Raw genomic sequence first — 27,777 nt, 5'->3', positions numbered from 1 at the left:
GGTTTTGTAGCACTGCTGCAGTTGCTGAGTTTCTGTGCCCAGTAACACTGTGTGATGAACCCAGGCTTGCAGTATCTCAGGACAGCTATAGAGTTGGTTCCTCATTCCCTCTAATTCTAGTGCTTCTGAAGGAGCTTGGAGTAATCAGTATTATTTACAAATATGGCAGGAGATGTCTTAGCATGCAGCAGACTGGGGTGTCTGTGCACCAGATGGAGACAGAGAAATGCTGCCACTCCAGGACTCTCCCATCAATCTGTGCTCTTGAAATTTGTGTTAAACTCTGCCTGGAGGAAAAATATTAGTCAAAGCCCCACCCACTCTCACAGTGAATGATCTCCATCAGGATCAAGTACTGAGATATACATTATTTTGTTTAACTTTAGTTCCAGGTTCAGTACTGTGCCAGGGGCTGTCGTGTACTGCTTTCAGAAAAGGGTGATTGCCACTAAAACAGGTACTTGAGAGGAGGGAGGAAAATTTGCCATCCACATGTGAGGGACAGTATATGAGTATTCATCAGGCAGGGACAGAGATGAGTCCCAAAGAGGTAAAGAGGGGCTTTATTTAACCATAGCTATCAGACCAATCCCTGAAAAAGAAGCAATCGAGTAATTTCTGGGAAAATGGGTAATTACTGCCACACTCCCTTAGTGAATGTCCAGGGGCAGGCAGGCTTTGAAACTGGATCTACTGGGATGGATATCTCCATCCAGGGCAGCCCCTCCTCCTCCACATCAGAAGAACAGCACATGGTCATGGTGTTCCAGACAAATTCTGCAGCTTCATCCTAATGTAGGCGAGGGTGGTCTCCATCTCCACCCTTTAGAAATGAGTCCTGGCTATTTTTTTCCCACTGTACATCTGTGCTTTTTTTTCTGCATCTCCTGCCACAATGGCTGGGGCTCCAGTTGGGGGAGATTTTGAGATAACTGGAAACAATGAGGTTTTCCTCACCCAAGGATGTGATGAGTGAACAAAGAGGGTATTGAGACACCTCAGCAGTGTCCTGGTCCCCCACACAATGCCAGCAAAGCCCCCTTGCCCAGTCACCCTGCCTCCAGAGGGATGTCTCCGACGACCAGGGGAAGAGACTCACAGTGCTGCAGCAGCCCTCCCGCTGGGTCCCTGGGGCTATCCCAGCCCTGCCACATCTCCTTCGGCTGTTACCGTGCTCAGGTGCCAGGGCCTGCAGAAAAGCAGAAAAGCTGGCCACTGGCACTGTAAGAGATGTCTGAGGTGTCCGGGGGCTGAGCCCTGTGCTGGGATCTCAGGAGGCTGCAGCAGGCGGTGCCAGCTCCATACCTGGGCTTTGCTGCAGTGGTACCACTGCTGGGGTTTGAGTTTCTGCTGGTTTTCCTGGGTGATGGGCTGTAATTACAGCATGGAGAGTTACTGATGAGAACAAATGCCAGCACATATTGTTGCAGGGCTGCAGGCAGGAAGGGCTTCCCGGCTGCCATCTGAGATCATCACCTCAGCCTCTGTGTGGGCAAGAGCTGAGTTTCAGCTCCCTAGCTCCCGAGGACCCCTGCACCCAAGGGGAGTTTCTATCCACATCTTCACTGCCCTGCTCCTGCCATTGTCCCACCAGTGACAGCCCCTGCCTCAGAGGGACTCACCAATAGGTGGGAAATTACCTATTCATCATAGAAGCCCAGCTCTGAACCCTGTCTTTCCAGAGCATCCCCAGAATGACACTTTCTGTCCTCTGTTTTGGTTATCAATCACAAGTTTTCATGGTTTTTGTTGTTCTGGTTTTTTTTTAAAGACCCAAGCAGGTCCAGCTGTCAGCTATTCCTGTTCTCTGGGTTGTTGATCCTACGGGAGATGTCATAGCTGGCAGCTCTCCTATGTCAAGCACAGGCACTGCAGAGGAAATAAAATGAATCTTGTTGCTTTCCAACAGATAATTAAATATTTGCAAGCCAATTATTTTACCTCTTTTCCTATTTTTATTTTTTTTTCATAAAGACTACTCCACCATCACCCTCAGAACAGCTATTGCTTCCCTCCCTGCCATGCACCATCCAGGCAGAGAGCAGCAGAAGTGCGGCAGAAGAGTGCAGAGCAGCCTTGCTATAATCACTGCATCCCTGAGAGACATCTCATTTCCTCTCCAGCCTTCCCAGGACAATGAAGGGCTCTACTTGCAGCCTCACAGACAGCCCACAGCATTAAACCAGGCATCAGCTACTGCTGACAGGGTACTGGGAAACTTTGAGACACAAGCTTCCCTCTGATGACTGCAGAATCAAAAAACTAATGCATAAAAAAATTATCAAGCTTTTCCCTATGACTGTGTACAACAGTCCCATCATGATATCCTGCAAGGTGACATTTCCTGTGAATTGTCAAGTTGTCAGGAAACACAACAAAGCATGTGAAGTGATAAATTAAGAGCAAATACTTGATGAGTACATTAGCATACAATAACTTGTTTCTTTAATCTTCTATCAGACATTTAGTAGCAGGGTGTGGGGGTGTTAAATGAAGTGCTGTTCCAGTTATTTGCTGGTGGAAGTTGATGCATGTGCTGGGAGGAGGGCAGCCAGTGCTGGCCAGCGGGAGTAGATCTTTTCGGCCCTGCTGATGTCAATGCCTGCTCCCTGCATGGAAAAGATGCAACATGTGTTAGATAAGTGAGTCATCCCAGGTCAGGCCCACAGCCAGCAACTGCTGAGCTCTTTTCCAAGCTCTGCTACTGATTTGCTTGATGGCCTTTGTCGGTTTGTCAGGCCAGAAATTTGTTATTGCACTCTTGAACTGCCCCTTAAGAAAGCAACTGGTTTCTTGGCATCCACTGCTTCTCACAGCTTCCTAAAATAGAAACCTATCTCTCTTACTTCCTTGCTTCCCTACCTGGATAATGGAGACAATTATTCCAATGTATCCTAGTGATGTGCAAACAGAAAACATCTTGCCAAGACAAATGTGTAACACTAGGATCTCTAACCCTTTGCCATAGGATGGAGATGTTTGAGTCACACAGACTAAAGCTGCAAAAACACTGAACTCCGTGTGGCTGACTTCACCCCCTCCAGCATCCCTGGGCTGTTGCTTCCCCATTAATCCCCCATTAATAACTACTTTTTTACATCTGTCACTTGGCCACCTCTTAGCTTATACCCTATTCATCCTGTGTAATGTGAGCTCATTAATCAACTTGTCATGTGGTGGAGAAAGCCAAGAATACTGTGTGGACCAGATCTCTAATCTTGTCCAAAGGAAAAGGCAGCAGGTTTCTATGATAAGACTTACCTTCCACAAAACCCTGCTGATTAGCATTGGTCTTATTTTTAACCTCTAATGGCTTATTGTTGGAGGCCTGAATGAACTTTTGGTGATTATGTGGAGGGATACTCAGCAACCTGTTGCTCCCCAGAGTGCCCTTTTACACTTATTAAGTTCCAGACTCTGGAACCTATTAAGTTCGACACTCTGGAATTCTGTCAGTCTCCCATGTCTTTAGAATTCCCCCAGATATGTAAATATAAAACTTTACAGAGCATTTTAATCTTCTCCTTTAAGACACAAAGTTAGCCAGGCCAGATGATGTAAAAAATTAATTTTAGCAGATGCTGCCTCACATCCTCCATTGTTCCAGATGGTAAATGATGTACTCACTCCATCTGCAATATCATAAGGGATGAACATCCATCTCCTTCCCAAATGCAGAATAGAAATAGACTTCTTTTTTTTTTTTTTTTTTTTTTTTTTTTTTAACACTGTTTGTGATTTTACCATCTGTTTTTGGCAATTGATCTACACAGCCATGGGGATAAGTTTGGGAGAAGAGGCAGCATTGTTCCTGACATGATTATGTCAATGTTTTCCACATTTCTTTCACTCTCTTGGCTGTTGATAGTCTATTAATCCTTTGGCTTCCTTTTATCAATCACTTACATTGTTTTAACTTGTAATTTATCATTATCATTGTTGTATTTCCTGTGGGTTTTGCCTGATTTAGACATAATTTCTTCATGTTATATTGCTCTTTCTACATCTCTTTTAAAACAGGCTATTTCTTACCCCTCATATCTATTTTCTTTCTCCATGATAACATGGTTTGTTGAAGAACCAGTAGAATAGTCTTGATATTTTCCAAGTTTTCATTACCACTTCACATTTTATGTTTATGTTCCCAGTCAATTATGCCATCAACAGCTTTAAATATGTGCAAACACACACATGCATAAACACAAAAACAGCACAACATTGACCACTCAGACATAGGGGGACCACAAAAAAAGGGGTCACATTAGTAATAATTTGTATGAAGTGGGAATGCCAAAGAACAGACTTGGAAATGTGTTGGAATGACATCAAAGTGAGATACCTCAATATGGTGAACAGTCATGTCATTATTGTCATCTTTGTATCCTGGATGGTGCTCTCTGCTGCTCCACAGAGGTCTCAGTGAAGTAATGTGATGGACCAGCCCATGTCTCTTAGGAGTGACAGTCTGTCCACATGTGCTTGGGCTTCTGACAATGATACAAGTTCTTCAGGTCTGCTGACTTCACCAAGGGCACCAGCATCACTTAGATTCTCTCCTGAAGAGGCTACAGCTAAAAATTTGACCACAAGGTCACAAGGGCTTAACTTGCCCTATGGCTACTAATGTTTCATTGGCAGAAACCCAATCTTTGATGCAATCTCTTCCAGTCTTACCAGGCCATACTCTTGTCTATGGCTTAACTGTTGTTCCACCACAAGCTTTGCCAAATCCTCCACCTCCAAGATACCATCTTCATGGACAAGCCCAGATGTCTGGAGCATTAAAAGCCATTGATGAAGTGAAGATGGTCAAGCATCATAGATGCGGAGATCCTCCTTCCCACACAGGGCAGCAACAACATCCCGTTGGGTTTTGGGTTCAACTTTGGTTGTATTTTTGAGTATAGAAACATATGGATCTTTATGTTCACAGATATGTCTGTGCACACTGCATATATAGGCTGATAATTAGTGCTCTAATCCATTTGAATGAGATAAATCTAATTTGATTATGGTCTGTGGTACAAAAACAACTTCTAATTTTTAGATTGAGTGATTAGTCCTTCCATTTCTGTCAGGAGGCTCTCATTTGAGCTATCCAATGCTCTTTGAAGTTTAAGCAATGAACCCCTACTTGTTTAAACTCTGGGGAACTGCTGTTGGCTGTGTGAAATGATCCAACTAACAGTGAATTAAAATCCTAGTGTGGTTTCCTTCTCTGAGCTGTGAAGAGGTGACTGAAGGACTGAACGCCCTGTTCTCTTGTGCAGTGTGGTGGTCTTTTCAGCCACCCATCAGTATGTCATTTCCAGTTTTATTAAGTGGAACTCCACTCCATAAATCACATCTCATCAGTACCAGAAGGAAGACATTTCCTGCTGGTACTGGGCACAAATGCTGTGCAAGCTTTTAGAGCTTGGCAGCTGTACAGAGCCCATTCTGGTGCAGGAGGACAGAGGTCTTGGGTTTCTGAGAGCATCAAAATGTTTTTGACTCTGCCCATTTACAACTGACCTGAGTAGAATGCATGAGTCCACGTTGATGCTATTCAATTGATTCAAATCAGGAAGGTAGGATGAGCTAACAGCAGTATGAGAGGAGAACAGCAGACAGGCTGCTTCAACATGCCTCTGCTAGGAACTTGCCTCAGCACCCAGAACACCTATGTGCAGTCTGGGGTTGAGTTTCTGTGTGCTTTTCAGGTTGAACATTTACCTATACTTAACCATGTGTCACTATCTGCTGCATTCCCCCCTCAGTGTCCCAAACAGTCTCCTCAATAGTACAGTAAACAGTTGCTTTGTCTTTGGCCTTTATTAGTCCCACAGGAGACAATATTGCCTTTGCTTATGACCCTGTGCTCTTGCTGGCACTGCTGTGTTCCTGCCAGAGCACGCATTAGTTCCTGAGCTCAGGGTGCTTACAATGTGTTTTGTTATGTGCTGACACAGACAGACACACAACACTGGCTTACCCTAATGACATGAGTATCACAGGAAACTGAGAGCTAAATTCCAGGTGGCCATGGGGGCTACACAGGATCCAAAATACTGTAGGATATCTCCCTGCATCTCAGAGTTGATTTCAAAGGAGCAGAGAGGCTAGAGCAGGGGTGGGAGGAAAGAAAATTAAAAACATGATTTACAGGCCTAAATAGTCTTCTGGCATTGGTGGTCCTGATCTGGCTTTCTCTTGCCAGAGAATGTCTTTGCCTAAATGAGCTGCCCATCCTGAGAGCATGAGGGTATCTGAGCTGCTCTCAGGTCCTGCTCCAAATCCCTGGTCATGGTGACACGGGCCCTGCACTCCGCTAGCTTCGGTTTCATCATTCCACACGTCTCCTGGCACAGGCAGGCATGGGAAGCAATTCTTGGCAGCTGCCTCTGGAACCACATTAGTACTGTACTATAGGAGTTACTGCCACCGAGATGTCCTCATCTTCATCTGGCTCTGTCAAAGGGAACCACTGCTCTTCCTCCAGGAGAGACCACAGTAGGCAGCAGCACAGCAGGTACAGAAAGGAAAGCCCAGCATCAAGAAGGGATAGACATCTGCTTCAGCTGGGAAGCCTGGCTGTCTACAAAGCAGCTTAAAAGGTTATCCTAGGTAAAATAAGGCAAACAAAGCAAACTTGTGGGCTTGTTTCCGTGGATACTTGCCTGGAAGTGAAGGCATCCTTTAGAAGTCTTCATAGCCGCAGTGCCATGGATTGTTATGAATCACTTGGGACAAATACATCCTCAAAGCAACAATGACTTTTTAGTCCATTGTAAGTAGCTCATGTGTTGATGTTTTAGAGAATAACATTGCTTAATGTGTTTATACTTTCTGAAGGATGACGCAAGAATGTCTCTTTATAAGGTAAGTAGCTCTTGTGGAAAGATCCATATGGCAGGTACAGAATTCAGAGCACTATCATCCAGAGCATCCTGTTGTCATTTGCACAAGTTTTTTTTTCAGGTGTTTGGACATATACGTTGTCACTATTAATTTTTTTTTTACTCCAGCAGATACTTGCATGGCACCCTTTTATAGCTCCTTCCAATTATGCTTGCCGCAGGGGCAAAACATTTTTCAGAACTTCCAAAAAAATTTAGTAAGCTCCCTTATATGTGTTTATGTAGCCTTTCATCAAAGACTATAGAAAGAGGCCATGTGGTCTTGTGGCTAGATCAAAGCTAGAAAGCTCCTGAGATCTAATCTGGGCTGAGCCAGTGACTCACTGGGTGGTTTTGGCAAGTCACATGATCTGTTTGCTCAAGTCCTATCCAGCTGAAAAAAGCAGGGGAGAAATACATGCAGAATCCAACCTGAGCTTTCCAGCACAGATGTATTTACAGGAAATAATCTAAATTGATATACCACACATGCAGGCTGCAGTTAATACCCTGCAACAAAGATACCAGGCTTCTGGCAACACGCATTGACTTTGGGCCTGTGGCTCTTTCTTTGCATCTGCAGTTCTCAAACAATCTCAACACACGCAGGACTACCTGAACAAGAGCCTATATATGGGTGAATTCTTAGGATCCCGCTCTGCCATCATGCTTTTCACTCCATTTTTTAACCCACCTCCAATAGTAGGTATCATACCTTGTTCCCTGTGTTGGCAAAGGACTGTGTTCTGTTCTCTTTCCAGGACGACTAGTTGAGAGTATTGGGGCTGCTCATCCTGGAGAAAAGAATACTCTGTGAAGACCTTCTAGCACCTACCAGTACCTAAAGGAGCTAAAGAGAGCTGGAGAGCAAATTCTTGCAATGTCATGTGGTGATAGGATAAGGGGGAATGGTTTTAAACTGAAAGAGGATATGTTTGGATTGGACAGAAGGAAGAAATTCTTTACTGTACAGGTGGTGAGACAGTGCCCAGAAATGTTGTTAATGTCCCACGCCTGGTAGTGTTCAAGGGCAGATTCAATGGGGCTTTGAGCCACCTGGTCTAGTGGGAGGTGTGCCTGTGTTGGAACCAGATGATATTTAAGGTCCCTTACAACTCAAACCATCCTGTAGTTCTATGATTCCATTATTTTATTACCCTTTTACCAGACCCTCTCAGGACTCAGTGAGTGAGTGCACAGGCCTTTCATGCATGAATACAACAGCATTTTTGCTTTGCTTGTGCCTGCAGCCTGTAGCGCTGATCTCAGGCTACCTCTGAGTGGGAAAAGCCCAACGCAGCAGCTGCCTGATCCCAATCTCCAGTTAGTATTTATCCAACAATTCCTCCTGGAGAGATTCTCCACTGGCAAATAATTTCCCTTATGTCTTTTTCCCTTACACCTGTTTTGAGGCTGAGAACATTCGGAAGGCAACCCTGATCCTAATCTATACTGTAATCCTTTCAGCCCAGCATAGGATGGTGTGAGCAATCTGTTTGCCTGACAGTCATAATACCAGGAGGATGATTGTGTGCCTGAGGTTACACTGTCATGTGCAGTGGTGTTGAGTCACAGGCCAGGGGGTAGGAAGGGGAGTAAAAGGCTAAAAGTAAAAAGTTCCTACACAAATCCAAGCTTTTCACTATTCCTGAGGCCCTCCCACAGTCTGCTCATGCTTGAAAGCCCAGTTAATGAGTCCTCGGGTGCTTCTTTGCTTTCATTAGACTGGGTGCACCCTCAGAGTCATGCAAGCACATGCCTCACCACCCCTTTTTCTCCCTTCCCCAAGCTGAATAATCCAGGAGGCTGAGCTGCAGTCACTTATTAAAAGAAGAGGCAGCAGGAACAAAGTGGCCAATAGCCTGGCATCACCCACCCGATTATAAAATACAATCAGCATTCCAGGCACTCCTGGCATCACCTGGAAAATTCCCACTCTCAGTTCCTCCAGTCCAAGGTCTCCCTTCCACATCCTCACTCTTCCTCCCCCTGCCAAAGCACTAGTGGGTTCTTGAGCATGTCTTGTGCCAACACACACCCTAACACAATGCAACATTTCCAGTGCCAGAACATCTCATGGTGCTGAACATGGGTGTTCCCATGCCTCTTAAACCTCTATGGGCTGGTTTTACTTTCAAAAATGGCCATGTTTCTGTTATTTTCACAGTCTGCCAGTCAAGCTGCAGCTGAAGAGCTGCAACTGAAGAGCCCAGGGGATGTCTCATTGCTGGAAGTAAGCTTTGAAAATGTTTTGGGAGCAAAAAGAGATTCAGACCCCAAGTCTAAATCTCAGAAGCTGTTTTGAAGTACTGAGGAGTGAGCCACCCAGATTCATCTGCAGTGAAGGGAAAGGAATTTGAACTAAACCTAATCAAGGCTCTTAAAAGGATTAAAACCCACTCCTACTTAACACTCTGCCACTGGCCATCCTGCTGATTTTATTCTAAACCCAAGAGAAATTATTCATGTGCTTGCCTCAGGGGAAATAAAACCAGTTTTCCCAGAAAATATGCTTGGATTTTCCTGATGGGCTGTGACCAGATTTTGGTAGTGGGAGGGCAGGCTTCAGGGATGACTGCTGTGAGAAGCTACTAGAGGTTCTTCCAGTGTCAAGCAGAGCCAATGCCAGATGGCTTCAGGATGGACTCGCTGCTGGCCAAGGCCAAGCCATTTAAAAATGATAGTAGCACCTCTGTGATAACATATTTAAGAAAGAAAAAATGTATACACAGATGTAATTGCAGCCAGAGATGAGCAAGGTGTGAACATGTGAGAGAAACAGCCCTGCAGACACCCAGGTCAGTGCAGAAGGAAGGGCTGCTCCAGCCACCAGAGCTGAGACTCCCCTGCAGCCCATGGAACAGCCCATGGTGATGCAGGTGTGCCCCTGCAGCCTGTGGAGGAACACAGGGATGCAGAGATCCACCTGCATCCCCTGCAGCCCCTGGAGGATAACTAGGCTGGAACAGGGGAATGTCTGAAAAAGGGCTGTGACCCTGTGGGAAACCTGTGACCTGTGGGCAGGGGCCTGAGGACCCATGGAGAGAAGAGTCACCCTGGAGTAGATTTCCTAGTGGGATGTGTGACCCTGTGGGGACCCACGCTGGAGCAGCCTGTCCCTGAAGGACTGCACCCCTCAGAAGTGTGACCCACATTGCAGCAGTTCATGAAGAGCTGCAGCCCATGGCAAGGACTCACACTGGAGAAGTTTGTGGAGGACTGACTCCTGTGGGAGGGACCCCATGATGGAGCAGGGGAATGACTCTCCCTGAGTAGTGACAGAAACAACCTGCAATGAACTGACCATAATGCCCATTCCCATCTCCCTGTGCCACTGAGGGGGAGGAGGTAGAACTTGGGATGGAGGTAGGGGTCGGGATAAGGTGTTTTTAAGATTTATTTTACTTCTCATTATCTTGCTCTTATTTTGTTAGTAGTAAATTCAGTTAATATCTCGAATTTGACTCTGTTTTGCCCATGATGGTATTTGGTGAGTGATCTCTCCCAGTACTTCCATGGGCACAACAAGGCTGCAGTGACTCCTTAGTGCTGGGCTCGTCCTTCCCCTCACAGCAGCCACAGCCAGACACCCATCCCCACTGCCCAGGATGGATCCAGAGCCACACACCCATCCCCACTGCCCAGGATGGATCCAGAGCCACACACCCATCCCCACTGCCCAGGATGGATCCAGAGCCACACACCCATCCCCACTGCCCAGGATGGATCCAGAGCCACACACCCATCCCCACTGCCCAGGATGGATCCAGAGCCACACACCCATCCCCACTGCCCAGGATGGATCCAGAGCCACACACCCATCCCCACTGCCCAGGATGGATCCAGAGCCACACACCCATCTCCACTGCCCAGGATGGATCCAGAGCCACACACCCATCCCCACTGCCCAGGATGGATCCAGAGCCACACACCCATCTCCACTGCCCAGGATGGATCCAGAGCCACACACCCATCCCCACTGCCCAGGATGGATCCAGAGCCACACACCCATCCCCACTGCCCAGGATGGATCCAGAGCCACAGGACTGCACAGGGCAGGTTTACAATCAGGGTCTGAAACTTGAAACAAAACACCATCAAACTCCAGTAGTGTTGGCATCCCCTGTGCTCTACTGAATACATTAACAACTAGTAGCACAGTAAATTCCAAGATGGAATAATTAAAGTGGATAATTAAAGCGAATATAATTAAGTGGAATAATTAAAATAATAAAATCTTTAAGATTGAGGTGATGCCTTTTATTGTCTACCTACAGGTAAAGTGAACAGCAGAAGAGATCTTTATATCTGTACAAGCTCTTCGAAAGTGATTCCTGAAATCAGCCTGGGAAACAGCACCCTTTCCTGGCATAGAAACAAGGAGGGACAGAAAGGACAGAAAGTTCAGTCCTCTGCAAGGCTGTAATCCTGTCCTGCTTCTTCCCATCTTCTTATCTCATCCCCTGGTTCCCCCAAAGCCTCTCTGGGACTCATTGGATCAGAGATGAGAAATTCTTGCATTTTGCACATGGCTGAATTTCACCCCAGTGAGTAAAAAAAAACAAAAACAAACAACCCAGCAGTTGAATTTGATAAAATGAACTTCCCAATTGTGTGTCAAGTATGGGAAGAGTCACAACTTCTACTCCCAGCTCATATGGCTCTGCCCTGGACAGAGAGCCCAGAGCAGTGCTTTACTTTGCACAAAATGCTGATGCCAACAAATACCATAGTAGTGGAAGTAACTTTAACAAAACCCTGCTGGCTAGCACAGCTCTTCTGAACCCCAGCTGCCTTTTTTTTTTTAAATTGTTTTGAAAGTTAATTGTTGAGCCTCAGAAAAAAAGTAAAAATTTGGAGTTAGGCAACTATGCCAAGGTTAAATTGGGTCAAATCCTGAAATCTTGACTTTGGGCCAGACTCTACAGTTCCCATTGATTTATACAGGAATGTTGCATGCACTGGAGAATTTCTCCCTGGTTTGCTCCTCAGGCTCTGCTGAGTGAAGCCTGAGTTTGAATCTCTAGGTTTTACCCAGTAGAATGGCATCTCAGAGTGCAGACCAAGTCTGATTTGCTTCAGATTACAGTGGTAGCGTTAAAATTTCTCCCAGAGCAAAACTCCTGAGTATATACTGAATGTAGCTGCATTAGAGCACATGTCAGAGCAAAGTTTCTAGATACACCCTTACAGTCTGGGTGGGGATTTTCTGCATGTGGGATCTGTGGAACTAAACACCCCAAGCATGGAAACTGGATCATCCCTGCAGAAAGCTTGGTAGAGCTGCCAGGGCTTAGTTGTAGCTCTCTGCTTGCTCAGAGACATCTGGTTTGAGTGAAGCCTCTCGAACTCCCCCCAATGGGGTAGGACCCACACGGGCTCACAGCAGAGAGCCAGTGCCCTGCTGGTTGCTCCCAACCCTGGCTGTCTTTGCTTCCATAACTCCTTGGCATTTTTTGACACTTTGCTAGCAAAGAAGGAAAAACTGGGATTGGAGATGGCTCCACTGGTACCATGCTGTGTGTCCTTGTCACCAGCAGCATCTTCAGCTGGCCCATAAAGGAAAGACCCAGCTCCCTCAGGCTGCCCAGCTTAATCAAATATCTTTTTGCATGATTTCTGAGCATGCATTTTCTATACACACTCAGAGTGACCTATTTCTCCTATTTTTGAATGGCTGCAGCAGTCTGGATGAAGGCTGTATCACTATCCATATACTTTTTTTTGGTTTGGTTGATTGTTTCTCAATTTAACTCCTCCTTATTAGATCTTTAACTGAAGAATTTCTCCCACTGTTTTTGAGGACAACCCACATCCCTTGGTAGCTGCAAACATATAAGGAAAATGCATTATCCAGTCCATTGGTAGTTTATCCTGATGGATGTTTTATGTGATGATCACTGGAAGAATCGCAGTGCTGAACTGTACGTTTTCTATGTTTGGCATGTGGTGAGACTAAATAATCCTGTCTGTTACAAAGTCACTCATGCTAGCTGTTTCCAAATGAATCAATAACCCTTTTAATGCCACAGCTCTGAGACCATCTACTACTGTGATCCATCTACCACTGGCTTTTGAACTGCCTACAGTCATACTCAGGATCTGGTACTCTATGCAAGTCATCCCATTGACTCCAAGAAGAGCTGGGGGTGTTCAGGGCTTCGTGTTTAAGTGGCAAACCATGGACACGCTTCCACTCCTCCGGTGCTGGGAGCCCATTGCAGCTGGCGTGCTTCCGAAATGATTCATCCTGACCTTTGCTTGAGACATACAATGGCTTCCTAGCAAAGATGAACCAGATTTCTGGAAGAAACACTATAAAACCATGGTGGAAATTTTCTAGAAATAATTAGATGCAGTCATTTGCAAGGGTCAAAAGATCTGGACACCTGTTTCCTGGAAAAGCAGCGAGGAGGGAGGGGTGGCTCAACCATTGCTCAGCTGTCCCAGTGCCCAAGAAAGATTAGCATCTGGGTAAAGGGCAGGTGGCAGGTGCTGAAGACAGCAAGACTGAGGTCAAACTGACAGGAAAAAGAGACATAAAGATTGTATTGCTTCTCTAGAGGCCTCCGCACAGCACAGAATAATGCAGTGATTTGCGTTGGTAGGGACCTTAAGTATTATCTTGTTTCAACCCCCCTGACACAGGCAGGGACACCTTCCACTAGACCAAGTTGCTCAAAGCCCCATCCAACCTGGCTTTGAACACTGCCTGGGATGGGGTATCCACAACTTCTCTGAGCAACATGTTTCAGTGCTTCTTGAGCTTCACAGTAAAGGTTTTCTCTCTAATATCTAATCTAATCTACCCTTCTTCGATTTAGAACCATTCCCCCCTGTCCTATCACTACACTCCATAACAAAGAGTCCCTCCCTATATTTCCTGTAAGCTCCCCATTAGGTAGAGGAGGATGCTGAAGGCCTCTCCAGAACCCTCTCTTCTGCAGGCTGAACATCCCCATCTCTCTCAGCCTGGAGAAGTGCTCCAGCCCTCTGATCATTTTCAGGACCATCCTCTGGAACTGCTCAGCAGATCCATGTCCTTCTTATCTTGGGGACCCCAAAGCTGAATATAGTATTTCAGGAAGGGTCTCACAAGAGCAGAGGGGAATGCATGTGGGTCTGATCAATCTCGCTGTGCCTTCTTGCTGTGGAGACATTGCCAACATCTTGGGATGTGTGTGCTGGGAGCCTCCAGCATCTCCTTCAGCTCTAAGATTGCAGATGCTGAAGGCAGGCACTGAGCCACCTCAGCAAACCCAGCCCCTCGGGTTCCACTGAACCTCTGACTTGAGGTGGGAGACCCAGTTAGCATCGAACTCTTTTCCCCGTGTCACAGGTGCAAGGATTTTGCCGAGGGAGACTGTCAGCTGTAATAAGCAATCTCTTCTATCAGCATGCAGCCTGAGCTCCCTGCACCACTCTGCCTGTCACTGGGTGAGGCCTTTTCCTCTCAGGCTCTGACTCATGCCCACATGTGTGAGCAGGATGTGCATCACGGGCCAGTCCCAGGTCAGCAGCTCAGCCCACGGCGCCCTGTGGAGCAGCCCTGCCTGCACCCAGCAGCCAAAACGCTGCCAGCCATCCAGAGCCATGCCCAGTGCTGGGGACAAGCTGCATGGACTGCAGCATCTTCTCTCAGCACACCTAGACACACCAGGATTGACATCTCCTGCCGGTGGCTAATACAGGCAGTACTGTCTGCTGCAGGCAGCAAGGCTTGCCTGAGGAGCCTGCAGGCAGGGTGGTACCTCCTATCTGGGGTCCAGAACCCATCCTGATTTGACAAAAGCAGTCTCCCTGCAAAGCCACCCCTGTCCCTTACTGGGGCGAGATTGCTCAGGGTTTGGCTGTGGTTGGCACACACACATGTAAAGCTTGGGCCACAGCACAGCATGTAAAGGTGCTCCCTCTCTGCTCAAAACACAAATCCTGCTTTTCCCCATGTGCCCAGAAAGAAGAAGAGGAGATTGAGAAAAAACATTACTAAGTCAGGAAATTATTCTGGAGGAGGGGCAGTAGTTCCTCTAACCTTGCACATGGAGAGAGAAAACAATTTGCTGACTTTGCCTTATTTTTTAATTTATTGTTTTGCCAGCTGCTCAGATGAAAGGACAAAACTGCCTGCTCTAATGGGGAAGCCAGTCAAGCATTTCTTTGCAGCATGAAGCATCTGGCTGGGACACCAATAGCGAGCAGGGAATAGTCCATGGAGTTCGTGGGACACATCCTTTCAAATCCCTCTTTGCAGCAGAGAAACTGGACATATTCTTCCTCACATGAAAATCCAGAATCTCCTGGAGATCATTGCCTTCAGCAGACAGGGCCCTTACATATCAAGGATCACAAGACCCATGATAAAAAGTCCCATGAGTTCCCTGATTAAGCCTTTCTGTCCACTGGACTCAAGTTCTCACCACTCTGGGTGCTGCGGCTGCCTCAGAAGGCTCCGGACCTGCACAGAGCAATGTCACCTCAGTCCCCATGGGGAGTGAAGGCAGCAAAAGATCTTTGAAAACTGGACCAACTGCTCCTCTTCAGTCATTCCTGTTATATAGTTGCTGTTTGAAGCCCATTCCCCTTCCAGGAAAGGTAATTTATTGAAGCAGTGCCTAGCTCTGCTATGGAACTCATTTCTACAGGATTTTGAGACCTCAAGGTACAGACAGGGTCAAAGCAAGGGCCAAGCAAGGCTTCCAATCATAGGAAGGTCCTTGGAGGATGCTTAAATACTGAGGTGAGTATTAGTGGGCCACAGTGTCATAGAATCTTGCAATGCTTTAGGTTGGAAGGGACCTTAAAGACCCACCATGGGCAGGAACACCTTCCACTAGACCATGTGGCTCAAAGCCTAATCCAGCCTGGCCTTGAACACTTCCAGGGTTGGGGCATCCTCAGCTTCTCTGGGCAGCCTGTTCCAGTGTTTCACTACAGTCACAGTAAAGAATTTATTCTCAACCTAAATCAACCCTCTTTCAGCTTAAAACTGTTGCTGCTTGTCCTATCCCTACAGTCCCTGATAACGAGTCCCTCTCTGTCTTTCCTGTAGGTCCCGTTTAGGTACTGTGTCCCTGTGCTGCAGGGAAACATCACAGGAGGTGTCTGATGGGCACCTGATGCACATCTGTAGGCGTCAGGCAAGGGCACGTGCTTCTCCTGGGGCCAGACAGACCTGTTGGCCTGACAGCATCCTGCCTTCCTCCACATCCAGGCAGTTTGGGCACGGGCATGAGGGTGGTGAGGAGCAGGGCTCCTCACCATTCTTGTCAGCCATCAATTTCATACATGCACCAGGTGGGTTTTGCACTTTCACCTGATGTTTGAGGGTCCTTGCACTCCTGCATAGCAGCAGAGGCTGCTGGCTGAACTTTGTGAGCCTAACTCTGCTGCCATCAGTCACCAGGGGAAACACTCGCTCACACCAGTGCCCATCTGCAAAGTCATTCTCATTGGGTGTGCAAGCCTTGCACAGCCTTTTGCCCCAGATTATGTGGGTATTTTGTCTCCAGTTGTTAGTACAGCAAAGGAAACTCGTGGTATTTGAGCCTCAGCAAGACTATGAATCTGACAAGTTGAGACTTGACAGGGATGTTATCACAGGGCCCAACAATGGCTGTACACTCAATTTATGGTTTCTACGATTCATCTTAATGTTTATGGCTTTTTCACTACCAGGAAGTTAAGAAAAATTACCAAAAAAAAAAAAAAAAAAAACCAAAAAAAACCAAACAAAAAACCATGAAAAGGAAAATAAAATTCTGCAATGAACAGAATTTCTTGCTGGTGCAAGGCTCTGTGTGAGACAGGAAAGAAACTGAGCAACTAACTTGGGTGGTGGGGAAGAGTCATTTTCTGTGGTGACCAGAGCTATATTTGATTTCTTAGGCAATGTCAGCTTTTGCATGCTACATTCTTTGGCTAATTGCCAGCACTATGTGTAATACTTTAGCCACACTGTTGTTACTTAATCCTTTCCTAATCTGCAATTTGCGCAAGAGGAGTAAAATCTAAGCAAAACCACTGAGAACATCTCCACTAATAATTTATCAAACTCAACTTTTGTTGTTTGTCAGGAGACAGTAGTTGATGGAGGTGAATGTTTTCCCACAACAGCGCCGTATCATAAACACAGGGCAGCTGATTCACGCCACACTTATTTTCTGTCATCCACCCTTCGTGTCACCCTGATATTTCTTCGAATGATAAGCCTGTGTGTGTGCTCACAACACACCGCCAAGGTCCCAGTTTCATCTCTTTCTGCAAATTACACATTAATTAACCATTAATAACAGTGGGAGTTGCATGCAGAAACCCACACCCGCCGTGATGAGACCGTGCCCTTGGTGAGCAAGTGCTTTATTAATCACCTCCACCTCAGTGCTGGAGCTGCCTCCACAGCCCTGCCAGACAAACGGCCCCGGAGAGGGAAGCGCCCGGGCGCTCGACAGCCCTAATCCTGCCTTAAAGAAAAGCGTTACCTCTTGCTCTATGAATTTTATTTATTTTGGTCCTCTGGGCAGTGCTTGCTGTTGTTAGAAACATGATTGCTTCATACAGTTATGTTAATGTTTGCATTTGACAGAATGTAATTGATACTTCGGCTGCTCCAATTTCAAAGCCAAATTAGGAAATGAAGTGCTGCACATTAGCTTGTTTAGCTGGTTAAATACTGTAAATAAATACACACAGGGCAATGAAAACTAATGAGTTTTCTTTAAGGCATTTTCTAAATAGCTGGCTTCACAAAATAGAAGAAAAAGATGCTGCTGTGAACTCATGTCCTGAAGGATTTGTCATTTTGCTGCAACAAAAGTTGATCCTGTCTGAAATCTGAACTCTGGATTTCACTTGGAGAAAAGGATTTTGCAAGTTATGGAGGAATCATGGCAAGAACTGTTGCAAATTTCACGGTACTTTTATCAACAATACTTCTGAGAAACTGCATTTAACAAAGCCATTTTTTGCAAGGGATTAATTCAGACCATGGTTATATGTCAAGTTATTCCTTTCAATGCTCACTAGAAAAACATCTTTGTAAGAAGTATTTGCATAGGATATTTCTTTGTGCTGCTAAATCTGTGCACTGCCGTACTGCTGAATGTTTGGCTTTCGTCCCTGACAGAATGCAACAGCATGAGAAAAGTAGGGAAAAAATTGGTTTTCTATAAAGAGATAATCTGTTGAGAATTGCTTGACAGAGTGCACTCAGCACTGCTGGAATAAAAAGTGCTCCTCAGGTTATCTGTCAGGCCTGTCCTCAGTGCATTAAAGGAGAGCTAGAGGAGAGTATTGCGCTGGCTTTGTGATCCAGCCAAGGGCAATGAATTTTCCTCTTGTACATCTGTAAAATAACCCTATTCTTTCACCCCTTTGCTTTCATAAATAGTACATTGAGGCAAAAGTGCCTTTGCCTGATTTGAAGGTGTTCTATTGAAATCAGGGCACTGTTTACCATAGGTAGAGCTGAACCTCTACCAGTCCTTTTTGACTGCAAATAACCTCAGCAGTATCACCTCCTTGGCAGAGACATTGACCTTAAACCCAAGCTTGCTGAGCTGGCTGTTTTACCTGGCACTTTCAGAGGAAGCTGGTTTACAAATTCTGCTGTGCTACTTCAAAAGAAAATTATTGAACTGCTGCCTAAAATGCAGCTGAAGTATTGAGAGTTGATAAAAACACATACTTAGGATGTACAATCTATCCTGACTGGGAGATGGTTCGATGCTGCCTTAGGATGGAGACCAGGACGTTGCAATTTTCAGAAAGGGCAATTTCAAGGTGAAAATGGTGACCAGGTCTGAAAAATACATAAGATACTCATGTGGTTCTCAGCCAAAAGGACCATTTAAAAATAGACAAACTATGACTCTCTCAAAAAGAAATGTGTGCATTGCATAAATCAAAGTTCTCACACCCACCATCAAAGTTTAATCACTTAATATGCTGGTTCTTTCAACATGTTCTGAAACTTTGTATACAATAATACAAACGATGGGGTAACGAAGCAATAGCAATTTATTCTGCTGTACAAACGGATGTTGCATTATAATCCCTAAAGCAATACAGAGGCTGTTTGCAGATGTTACTACAATTTGGCATTTATTTTAATTGCTCTGCAGAGCAGCTCATGTGAAACAAAGTCATGGGATGACCTACACGTTCACCTATTAAGAGTGACTTAACTGCAAGGGGGAGAAAAAAGTGTTTTGAAAGTTTTCGAGGTTTCACTAAAATACAAACCTCCTGCAGTTGTTTTGAAAGGATGCATCAGGGCTTCTGTCCAAGCCTGAAAGCATGGTAGGGCAGGGGGTAACTTAATCAGCCAGGCTATGCAGCACACATATTTTTACAAGTCTTGCAAGAATGACATCAGTAAAGTAACTCGAGATATTTTGATGTCTGACATTCACTCAGCAAGTGCTAAGAAAATATGCTTACTGCACAGATCACTGGCTTCTCAGAGTGGGAGTCAAGGTAACTCATGAAAGTCAGTGCACTTTGCTTTATCACTGACCAGGTCCCTACTCCCTCCTTTTCACTTTCTACTCCCCTTCTACAAGTAAAACTGTTTTTTAAGTTGCTCCTGCTCAAGGAGCTGCCTAGAAGCAGTTGCTCCGCTGAACAGATTTCAAGCAAAAGGACAAAGTTAAACATGAGGCAAAGTATAAATAAAAATCAAGACTCTCTTCCTCCTCCTTTCCACTTGTGAGCGATGATCTCACCGCTCCGGGTGGATTGCAAGGGTGGCTTGATCTCTTTCAGGAAAGCACATTCTCTAACCTTGATACTGCAGCTATTTATACTTCTCCCTTCTCACCACAAAGAAAAGCAGCTCTAATAATCTTTCCCTTCATTTTAATGAGAGCACCGTGCTGCCTCCCAGCAGCAGGGTCAAGCCTCTGCCCACGAGCTCCAGCTCTCTGTAACACCAGTGCTCTTGGTTGCTACCTCTCCTTCTGGCTGCTCACTTTTAGACATCTGAGATCGGATTTTCCACTGGCTGGAGCATCACATTGCCAGGCACACAGGTGCAGGATGACAGCCCTGCTGTGCCACACCATCTTCTGCTCACAGGGCATAGAGGGAAACAAATCCATGGGCTGAAAGGCAAGAGGGTTTCTAAAATTCAGTCAGAGCTCTAACCCCTCTCTCCCTTGTTTATCAGAGGAGTAGGATGCCCCATTTCACATAACCCTGGGGACATCCCAAGCCCTTTCCACCTCACAAGAGGCAGCATCCATCCCCTGTCCCCCAGGGATCAACCCCAGGTTGAGCTGGGGGAGTTCAGGCTAAGGCATGATGGAATGCATATACAGACCACAGAGGAGCTGACAGGCTAAGGCCAAACCCCATTTTTTCAGATTAAACCAGACACACTGAGCTGTATTCCTCTTGAGATGCCACAGAAAGTGGGGACAAACATTATGAAACCAAGTTTATTAAAACTTTCTACAAGTCAGACTTTATCATCCAGGTTTCCACAGACATATCCATATATACAAATTGGACATAGTGTTTTTAGCTTTTCTGGCAGAATTTTCTACCAATATATACAAATGTACTATTTTTCATAGAAGGGTTAAACTGTATCACAGATACAAATGTCAAGCAATCATGAGAGGTTTAGTGCAACGGAGAGCTGGAGCGCTCTGCTCTTAATGCTCATGATTCTGTCAAGTTAGTATTGCCAACAATAATTCACATTAAACTGCTCTTCGACACCTCTTATTAGGACAAAGTACAACAAAACAAGAAAACAAAACCCCAAACAGTAAGGTATGTACAAAGTACACAGTCCATGAGGTATACATGGTATTCTCACAACACGTGGTGGGACTGCAGCTTGCCAGGGTTAACCCTTAAAATTACTTCACTCAAACTGGGTGGTGTTGGGAACATGCATCACCCACCTCACAGCCATTTCAGAAGCTGCACTCTTGCCTAAGGTGAATGGACATCTCTGCATAAACCACTGGACACATGTGAAACGAAGCAGAAATTTTAGGCAGGACTAAGATTTACTTACCCCCAACCCAGGAAGCTAATGATTCAGATATATTAATTATCCACACATATTGGAAAGACTATGAATAATCATGCAAAATAAAAAAAAACTAAAAAATTAAAAAAATAAAAAGGGGGAGGCTGGAGGCAAACAGCATACCTGAATAATCAGCTAAGGGTGTACAGAGATTTTACTTTTAAGACTAACTTTTTGGGGGGAGGAGGGGGAAAGAGGAGGCGATGTGGTATTTTTAAGAGTTGAGCTGGTTGAAAAACATGGCCATGTTTACAGGTACTGTACAAGACACCCCTTATCCTTTCCCAGGGAAAGGAGCCCCAGCTGATAGTGTTATGGTCTGGTAAACGGATACATTTTGGCACTGGGAGCTAACGAGACCTGCTACTTGACAAGCCCGCTGAGGGCATAACATTATATAGGCTACACCGTGCTAACGTGAGGCTTAAGTCTATTGAAAATGCTTTCCTGGTCGAAAGCAAATGGAATCAGAGGGGATCCAGCTGGGAGATCCACTGGTTTCTGCTTCAGAAAGAGCCACAGCAGTGATTTGTCTTACGGGTGGGTCTAGGAGCTTCACAACTCTGAAAGCAGGATCAGCTGGAAGAGCAGCAGCAAGCAGAGAGCTGGCCATGGTGGCAAAGACCTCCTTCCCTCATTAATGTGTGCTTACAGTCACAGAGCTGCTTTGTGAGCTGGCTGCTGGGGCACGCCAAGTTGATTCCCCTTTGAACCATTTCTGTCAGATTTGTTCAGGTAGAGGTCTGCCCCTACAATCGTGGCCAGGGCTCCACAGCTCTGCAGCCGCTGCAGGAAAGCAGAAGGAGCTGCCTTTCCATCCCGCACCCTGCCAGACATAAGACTCTGCAGCCAAGACTGACCAGTTCCAGCGGAGGAGGATGCGGGAGGCAGAAGAGCCGGACAGTTCTCACGGAGCTGCACAGGTCCTCTGGGGCTGGTGAGACTGACCAGCAGAGCAGGAGGATGGGACTCCGAGTACACTTAGGGAGTGGAGATCTCCAGGTTGGCATTCATTTAGACAAGGTCACTTTTCTGACCATACTGGCACTTTAAGATGCTGTTGAGTTTGCAGACATGGAAAAATGAAACCCTACAAAGATGCCGGAGGTAAGAACCGACGAGGCTTTTGAGATTTCGGGTTTAGCAGAAGAAGGAACTAATATCATCACTGTCTCCATGATATTCTGGCACAATCTGATCCGAAGTTCCCGTCTCCTGGTCTGTATATCCAGGCTCCAAGACTGCCTCGAACCAAGGGTGAAGCAAGATCTCTGGAGCAGTGAGTCTTTCAGAAGGCTCCCGCCGCAGGAGGCTGCGGATGAGGCAGCGGGCTTTGGGGGAGACGTGGTCAGGAATACAGAACTGTCCACGTCGGATTTTGGAAAACAGAGTGCTAGGGTCCGAGTCATGGAAGGGATAGCGTCCCACCAGCAGGGTATAGAGCATCACTCCCAAACTCCACACATCAGCCGATTTTCCAGAGTAAGTCCCTGTGGTGTTTAGGATCTCAGGACTGACGTACGCCGGGCAGCCGTGCTTGTCCGAGAGCGCATCGTCTTCGCCTTTGATGATGTGTGTGTCTTCCAGGCTCTCTAGACGCAGCTGAGTCCTACGGAGGGCAGGAGAGGAAGCCACAGGTAAGAAAAAGTAACACGGAGTCATAAGCAAGCACAGCAAACCCCTGCATGGCCCCACTCTCTCTCACATTGGCACTGAGAGAGGAAACACCTCTTAACTTGCAGCAGAGAAGTTGCCCAGACTCCTGGGAATGTGTAATGGAAGTGCTGCTGTGTGCACTGGGACAGCATTCAGTGACCCTCACATTTTTTTCTTAACTAGGGATTTTAACAACACAGGGGACTCTTGAGGAACACCAAGTCAGTGTCTACCCACGCAGGTTGCAGTGCCACTGCAGGGGGTTAATTGGTGACATGGCACCTTACAGCCACTATGTGCTATTCAGGCTTTAAGCAAACAGAATCCAGCTGCGTGATTCCACAAACCACAAAGCCCAGCTTCCCTCTGCACTGGTGAGGATCATTGCCTTCCCTGAGCTTTTTATTTGTTTTTTTTCATTTCAGCTTGTAATTTATTCTTTTTGCCTTTTGGAGCGTATCACCACACCCACCATCTCCAGGTGGAGATGGGTCCACCCCAGGCTCCTATTTTGGAGGGCGAGGGGAGCTCTTGTCGGCAGGGAAGTCATCAGCCAGCCCTGGACGGGCTCTGCACCGCCTGGCAGCCCGCTGGGGTGTAGATATGTTGGCTTCAGCCTGTCCTCAGCCTGACCTCGGCAAATACCCATTGGTTCTGCAAACGGAAAATATGACTCAACGAGAACCGTGGGCCCGGGATTGGCTGCGGGAGCCCTGAAACTGCACCTGTGTGAGAGCCCGCGTCGCCTGCCATTGCTTAACCCTCTTCTTGCCAAATGTGATGCACATGACATCGCCTGTGCAACACGTTATTTCCAAATGAGCGAGACTGTGTGCAACGTAACATTTCAACAAATGTTTCATCTTCTTATGGGAGGGAAAAGCTGCAATAGTTTCCTTCAAAGGAATAGCTTTCTTCACATGTCAACATATGGCTGTTTCTGTTTCAGTGGGGCAGTGCTGGTTAATTTTCTTATCACATTTGTAAAAGGTATCCTGAAGAATCATTAGCCCAATTTAAGAAAACGAACAAAATTCCTTTTCTTTTGCATCAGTAATATCACCTTACATTTTTAAAACATTAAGCACAACTCCATTACAGCTTTTACTTAGTTTTTTTAACGTTCCTTGGGATAAGCAGCTAGTCAAGAGACAGTTTTACTGTATTTCTGACTCTGCCATGTGCAGTGAAGCACTGCAAGAGCAGCAAACACTCCAGGGGAATACTGTATTATTTCTCTAATCTAAATTTAACAACTAGATTCTATGATCTCCTCTATGATCCTAGGCTTTAGGCTAAGTTTTACTAAAATTATTTTCTTTGATGCAGGATTCCCAAAGCATTATTTAGCCATGTCCCACCTTCCCTACTGTATGTGCCTGCAATCCAGGGGCATAGGGGGCATGGAAAGCACAGCAGCGGAGGAGGGATAAAAGTCTTGAAGTGCACAGCAGCATCACTCTGATCAGCAAAAAGACCCTTCCCAAGTGCTGTGGCTCCTTGCGGGTCACAAGGCAACTCTCCCGAGGAAGGACCAAAGCTCCAGCTCCTCACACGTCCTGCTCCCCCAGCCGGGCTGCTTCCTCCTCCCCGGCACAACACCTCAGCCTCCCCCTTCTCCCTCTCTGCCTTTTATTCATTTGACACTGAATGAGCGGCACACATGACATCTTCTGGCGCTAACGAGCATCTGAACTACATCCCTTTGTCTGCCAGCGGGTTTCACTGAACTTCTGCTGAATGAGAGGAAGCTCCCGGTGAGCTTCCTCCCTTTCATCAGTCAAGATCTAACTAAGAGGGAGTGCGCACCGGTTAGATCCGTGACCTACTACACACACGTGATGAGGACCTACTCGGATTGCTCCCAGGTGATGCCCGGCTGACGGGGCTGTTTCCACTCCCTGGGACGCTTTTTGTGTCTCTGGATGTGGCATTCCTCCCTCCCCACTCACCCCAGGGCTGGCTGCTGACAGCCACTTACCTTTCTTCATTAGAGAAGACAAATTTCCTGAGCTTGAGGTCACCAAGTACGATGGCTGACTGGTGACAGTGAGCTACAGCAGAGACAATCTGCTTGAACAGCCGGGCAGCCTCCTCTTCCCTCAACCTCTTGCAGCTCCTCACGTAGGAGTGCATGTCCCCAAAGTCCTTTTCAAAGAACACGTAGGCCTTGGTATCCCCAAGAATGACTTCGACTACCCCGGTGATGTTTCTGTGTGACGGCAGCTGAATGTAAGGTCGGATCTTGTCCTGGTAGTGTTTGAGGGGGAACACCTGTACAGAGGAAATTAAACCCAAATTCATTCTCAAGGGCGCTGAAAGCTGCAGCTCGCGTAGCAACTCTCCCCAAACAATGACGAGGGAGCTGGAGGGGAGCCAGGGCTCGGCAGGACCGGCAGAAGCGGCTACCGAGACCCTTCCTGCTCGTTTTATATTGAAAGGTTGGGGGGGAAACTAAAACCACCATTCCCAAAGCCTTCGGGGGGAAGGCGTTCCGAAGTAAGCCGGTGTCCCGGCTCACTCGCAGGGCGTGCAAACGCCGCCGCGGGCTGGCCGGGCGTTCCCAGCCGGGGAGCAGCGGGAGGATGTTCGGCAGGGCTGTCCCCGGGCCGGCAGCGCCGGCAGGACCCGCTCCCCACCCGCGCAGCCCCCGCTCACCTTGCAGCGCAGCTCCCGGCCCGAGCTGACGCTCAGCGCCCTGGACACCTGCTCCCGCTCGGCCAGCGGCAGCAGCAGGTACGAGGCGATCAGGCTGGGACCCGCCGCGCCGCCGCCGCCGCCGGGAGAAGCGGGGGCACACGGCGACCCGGGAGCGCTCAGGCAGTCCGGGGGGCCGCATTCGGCGAGCCGAGGGCACTTGGCGGCCGGCGCTTCCTCGGCGGGGCCGTCGTGCAGGGGCTGGAGGCGCTTGGCCGGGGCGCTGCGGCAGCGGGCGGCCGGCAGCAGGGACGCGGGGCGGCTCATGGGGGGAGCGGAGCGGGCGCGGAGCTACAGGCGGCCGCTGCGCGCTGGGCGCATCCCTTCGCTCTCCCCGGCGAAACCTCGGGCCGTGTCCACCATCTGCTGCCGGGTCCGCGCTAAAGTAGTTGGAGGCTTTTAAAAAAAAAAAATTAAAAAAAAAAAGGGTGATTCTCCTCCTCCTCCCGGCCCTGACGCACGGGGAAATGGGAGGAGGGAGGCTGGGACACGCCTGCTCCGCTCGCTGCTCTCCGCGCCCCGGCCCTGTCGCGCAGCCGGGCGGGGCGGCGGGCGAGTCGCTGCAGGGCTCGCTGGGGCCGGGCGGGGCGGCGGGGACCCCCCTTCGACCTTAAATAATTATGTCAAAAAAGCGAGGCTGCCTTCCTTTCCAGGACCTTCTCGTCCGTACGACTGCAGGTTCCCAGCCCCAGTTCTTACTTTTCACTAATCACTAAATAACCATCCCTCACCCCAAGGTTTGCATCACGACGCTGTTGTGTGAGCATAAGCGTTTGCTCATGAGCGTAGACGTAATGTGCATCATCAGAAATACTTGGCACTGGCTGCTTCCCATGTTAAAACTATCTGCTGTCCGAAAAAGGAATAGCTCGGAGAGCCAGGCGGCAGCAGCAGCTGAAGTGACCTGAGAGGAGCTCTACAAGGCTCAAAAGTGTGGCTTTAAAGGAGATTTACAGCCGGGACTGGTAGAAAATAGAGAAAAAAAAGCCCCGGGGAAAAAAAAGCAGACAGCTGTAGTTTTGACAAGAAAGCTTCAGAAGTAAACTCTCCTGTTTTCTGTTTATATATATGCAAATTTTCTGTAATTTAGTGTTGAGGCTTCCCTAATATTAACACAGGGACCCTGTATTTTGTTATTCAGTAGGATCAATTCCTGCTCTGTTTTGGTTTCCACAACCCAGGTCTGTACAAGCACAGAGGGGGCCGAGGATGGGGACCCCCAGCTCTGAAGCCCGTGATGCCATGTGTGTAGGTATTTGCTCAGATTCCTGATAGATAACTGCACAGCAAACCCATGCATGCCTTCAGCTACTTCTAGTGTATTTTAAGAAACACATGAAACTCTTGTGCGGGATGACTCATAGCATAGCAGTCCCATTAATGCATTTAAACATAAAACGCATATGCCATAAAGGGATATCCCAGGGCCTGCATTTCTTTCTTTCTTTCTTTTCCCCAGAAATACAATTCCGTTAATGCCTGCAGATTGGTTCTGAGTGATTCACCACAACTCTCAAAGCACGCTATTTTATTTGGTTCCCCTTATAGGTAAAACACACGCAAGTATCTATCAGACCTTTTGTTTTACTTTTGCCTTCCTGGAAGTTTAATGATTGGAATGCTGCTGCTGGGTGAATTTAGCTGGTAGGATGTGTGTGGGCTGCTTCCTACACCTGAGACAGCACAAGGTGAATGTGTGTGGGAGGGCAGGGTGTCAGTACCTTTGGGGACAGGGGAAGGGTGCAGACACATCAAAACAGCAGTGGACCTGCATAAAGGTACTCATGGGTATTAGTAGTGTGCACCAGTGTCCCCTGTGGCTCTATCAGAACTGACATGCAGTGTGAGCAGGAATGAAAGTGTCAGTGTCCTCACCCTCCCAAAGATCCCCCTCTCCCAGCTCCTGTGTCAGATCACTGTCCCTGCTGAGGAGAAGTGCCATACTGAGGATCTGCTACACACATTGTTGGAAGCTGTGTCCTTCACCTGCCCAGCCTCCCATCTACTTAAAACCTCTAGGTCCACACCATGGGGACACAGTGGCACCTGAGCAAAGTGTTTGGTTCAAGCTACTGGCAGCCAAATGGGGGGTGGCACCCACTGGTCCTGAGGAAGGGAAAAAGATACCTCTTGGCATCCGGGCTCCCCAAAAAGCCCCTGGCATGTGAGGAGAGCAGAGGTACACACAGCATTGTACCTCACAATCCTGCCACATTTTCCTGGTGCCTAGGCAGCCTTTTCTCACAGGGATTACAGCAATTTCATGCTCTGTATGTGTGTTCCTGCTAACTGGAGCCCTGAAATTCAGCATACAATCCTCAAAGGCCAGGAAAAGACAACTCCTGGGGCATCTATCCCAGAAGCACTGGTGGGTGCCCTCTTCTAGTTGACTGTATAGACTAAACTACAGTTGACCACATGTGACTGAGACAAACCAAAGCCTAAATCTCCCAGGTCTTTTAAAATGGGTGAAGTTCTTGACAGAAGGAAACTTTTGTTGCTTCT

The 27,777-nt window shown here is 47.2% G+C and overlaps 1 protein-coding gene across 1 annotated transcript; it reads right to left on the bottom strand.

Moving 5' to 3' along the window:
- Positions 1-20,300: 20,300 nt before the first annotated feature.
- TRIB1 (tribbles pseudokinase 1) lies at positions 20,301-25,679 on the bottom strand. Its single transcript, XM_058832583.1, has 3 exons — positions 25,234-25,679; positions 24,557-24,849; positions 20,301-22,528 (listed from the first exon to the last, which is right to left on the bottom strand). Exons 1-3 carry the CDS (start codon positions 25,537-25,539, stop codon positions 22,060-22,062), a joined length of 1,068 nt encoding a protein of 355 aa, XP_058688566.1. The 5' UTR covers positions 25,540-25,679; the 3' UTR covers positions 20,301-22,059.
- Between the last annotated feature and the right edge of the window lie 2,098 nt (positions 25,680-27,777).

The sequence above is a fragment of the Poecile atricapillus genome, chromosome 2 (assembly GCF_030490865.1).
Source record: "Poecile atricapillus isolate bPoeAtr1 chromosome 2, bPoeAtr1.hap1, whole genome shotgun sequence".
NCBI lineage: Eukaryota > Metazoa > Chordata > Aves > Passeriformes > Paridae > Poecile > Poecile atricapillus.
The sequence above is the reverse complement of the archived record's forward strand: the minus strand, read 5'-3'. Positions and strand labels throughout refer to the sequence as shown.

Coding starts and splice junctions, on each gene's coding strand:
- TRIB1 (XM_058832583.1), bottom strand. CDS start 25,539: ATGAGCCGCCCCGCGTCCCTGCTGCCGGCCGCCCGCTGCCGCAGCGCC. Junction 24,850..25,233: donor GCCGGGAGCTGCGCTGCAAG/GTGAGCGGGGGC, acceptor TCCTCTGTACAG/GTGTTCCCCCTCAAACACTA. Junction 22,529..24,556: donor GTCTTCTCTAATGAAGAAAG/GTAAGTGGCTGT, acceptor TGCCCTCCGTAG/GACTCAGCTGCGTCTAGAGA.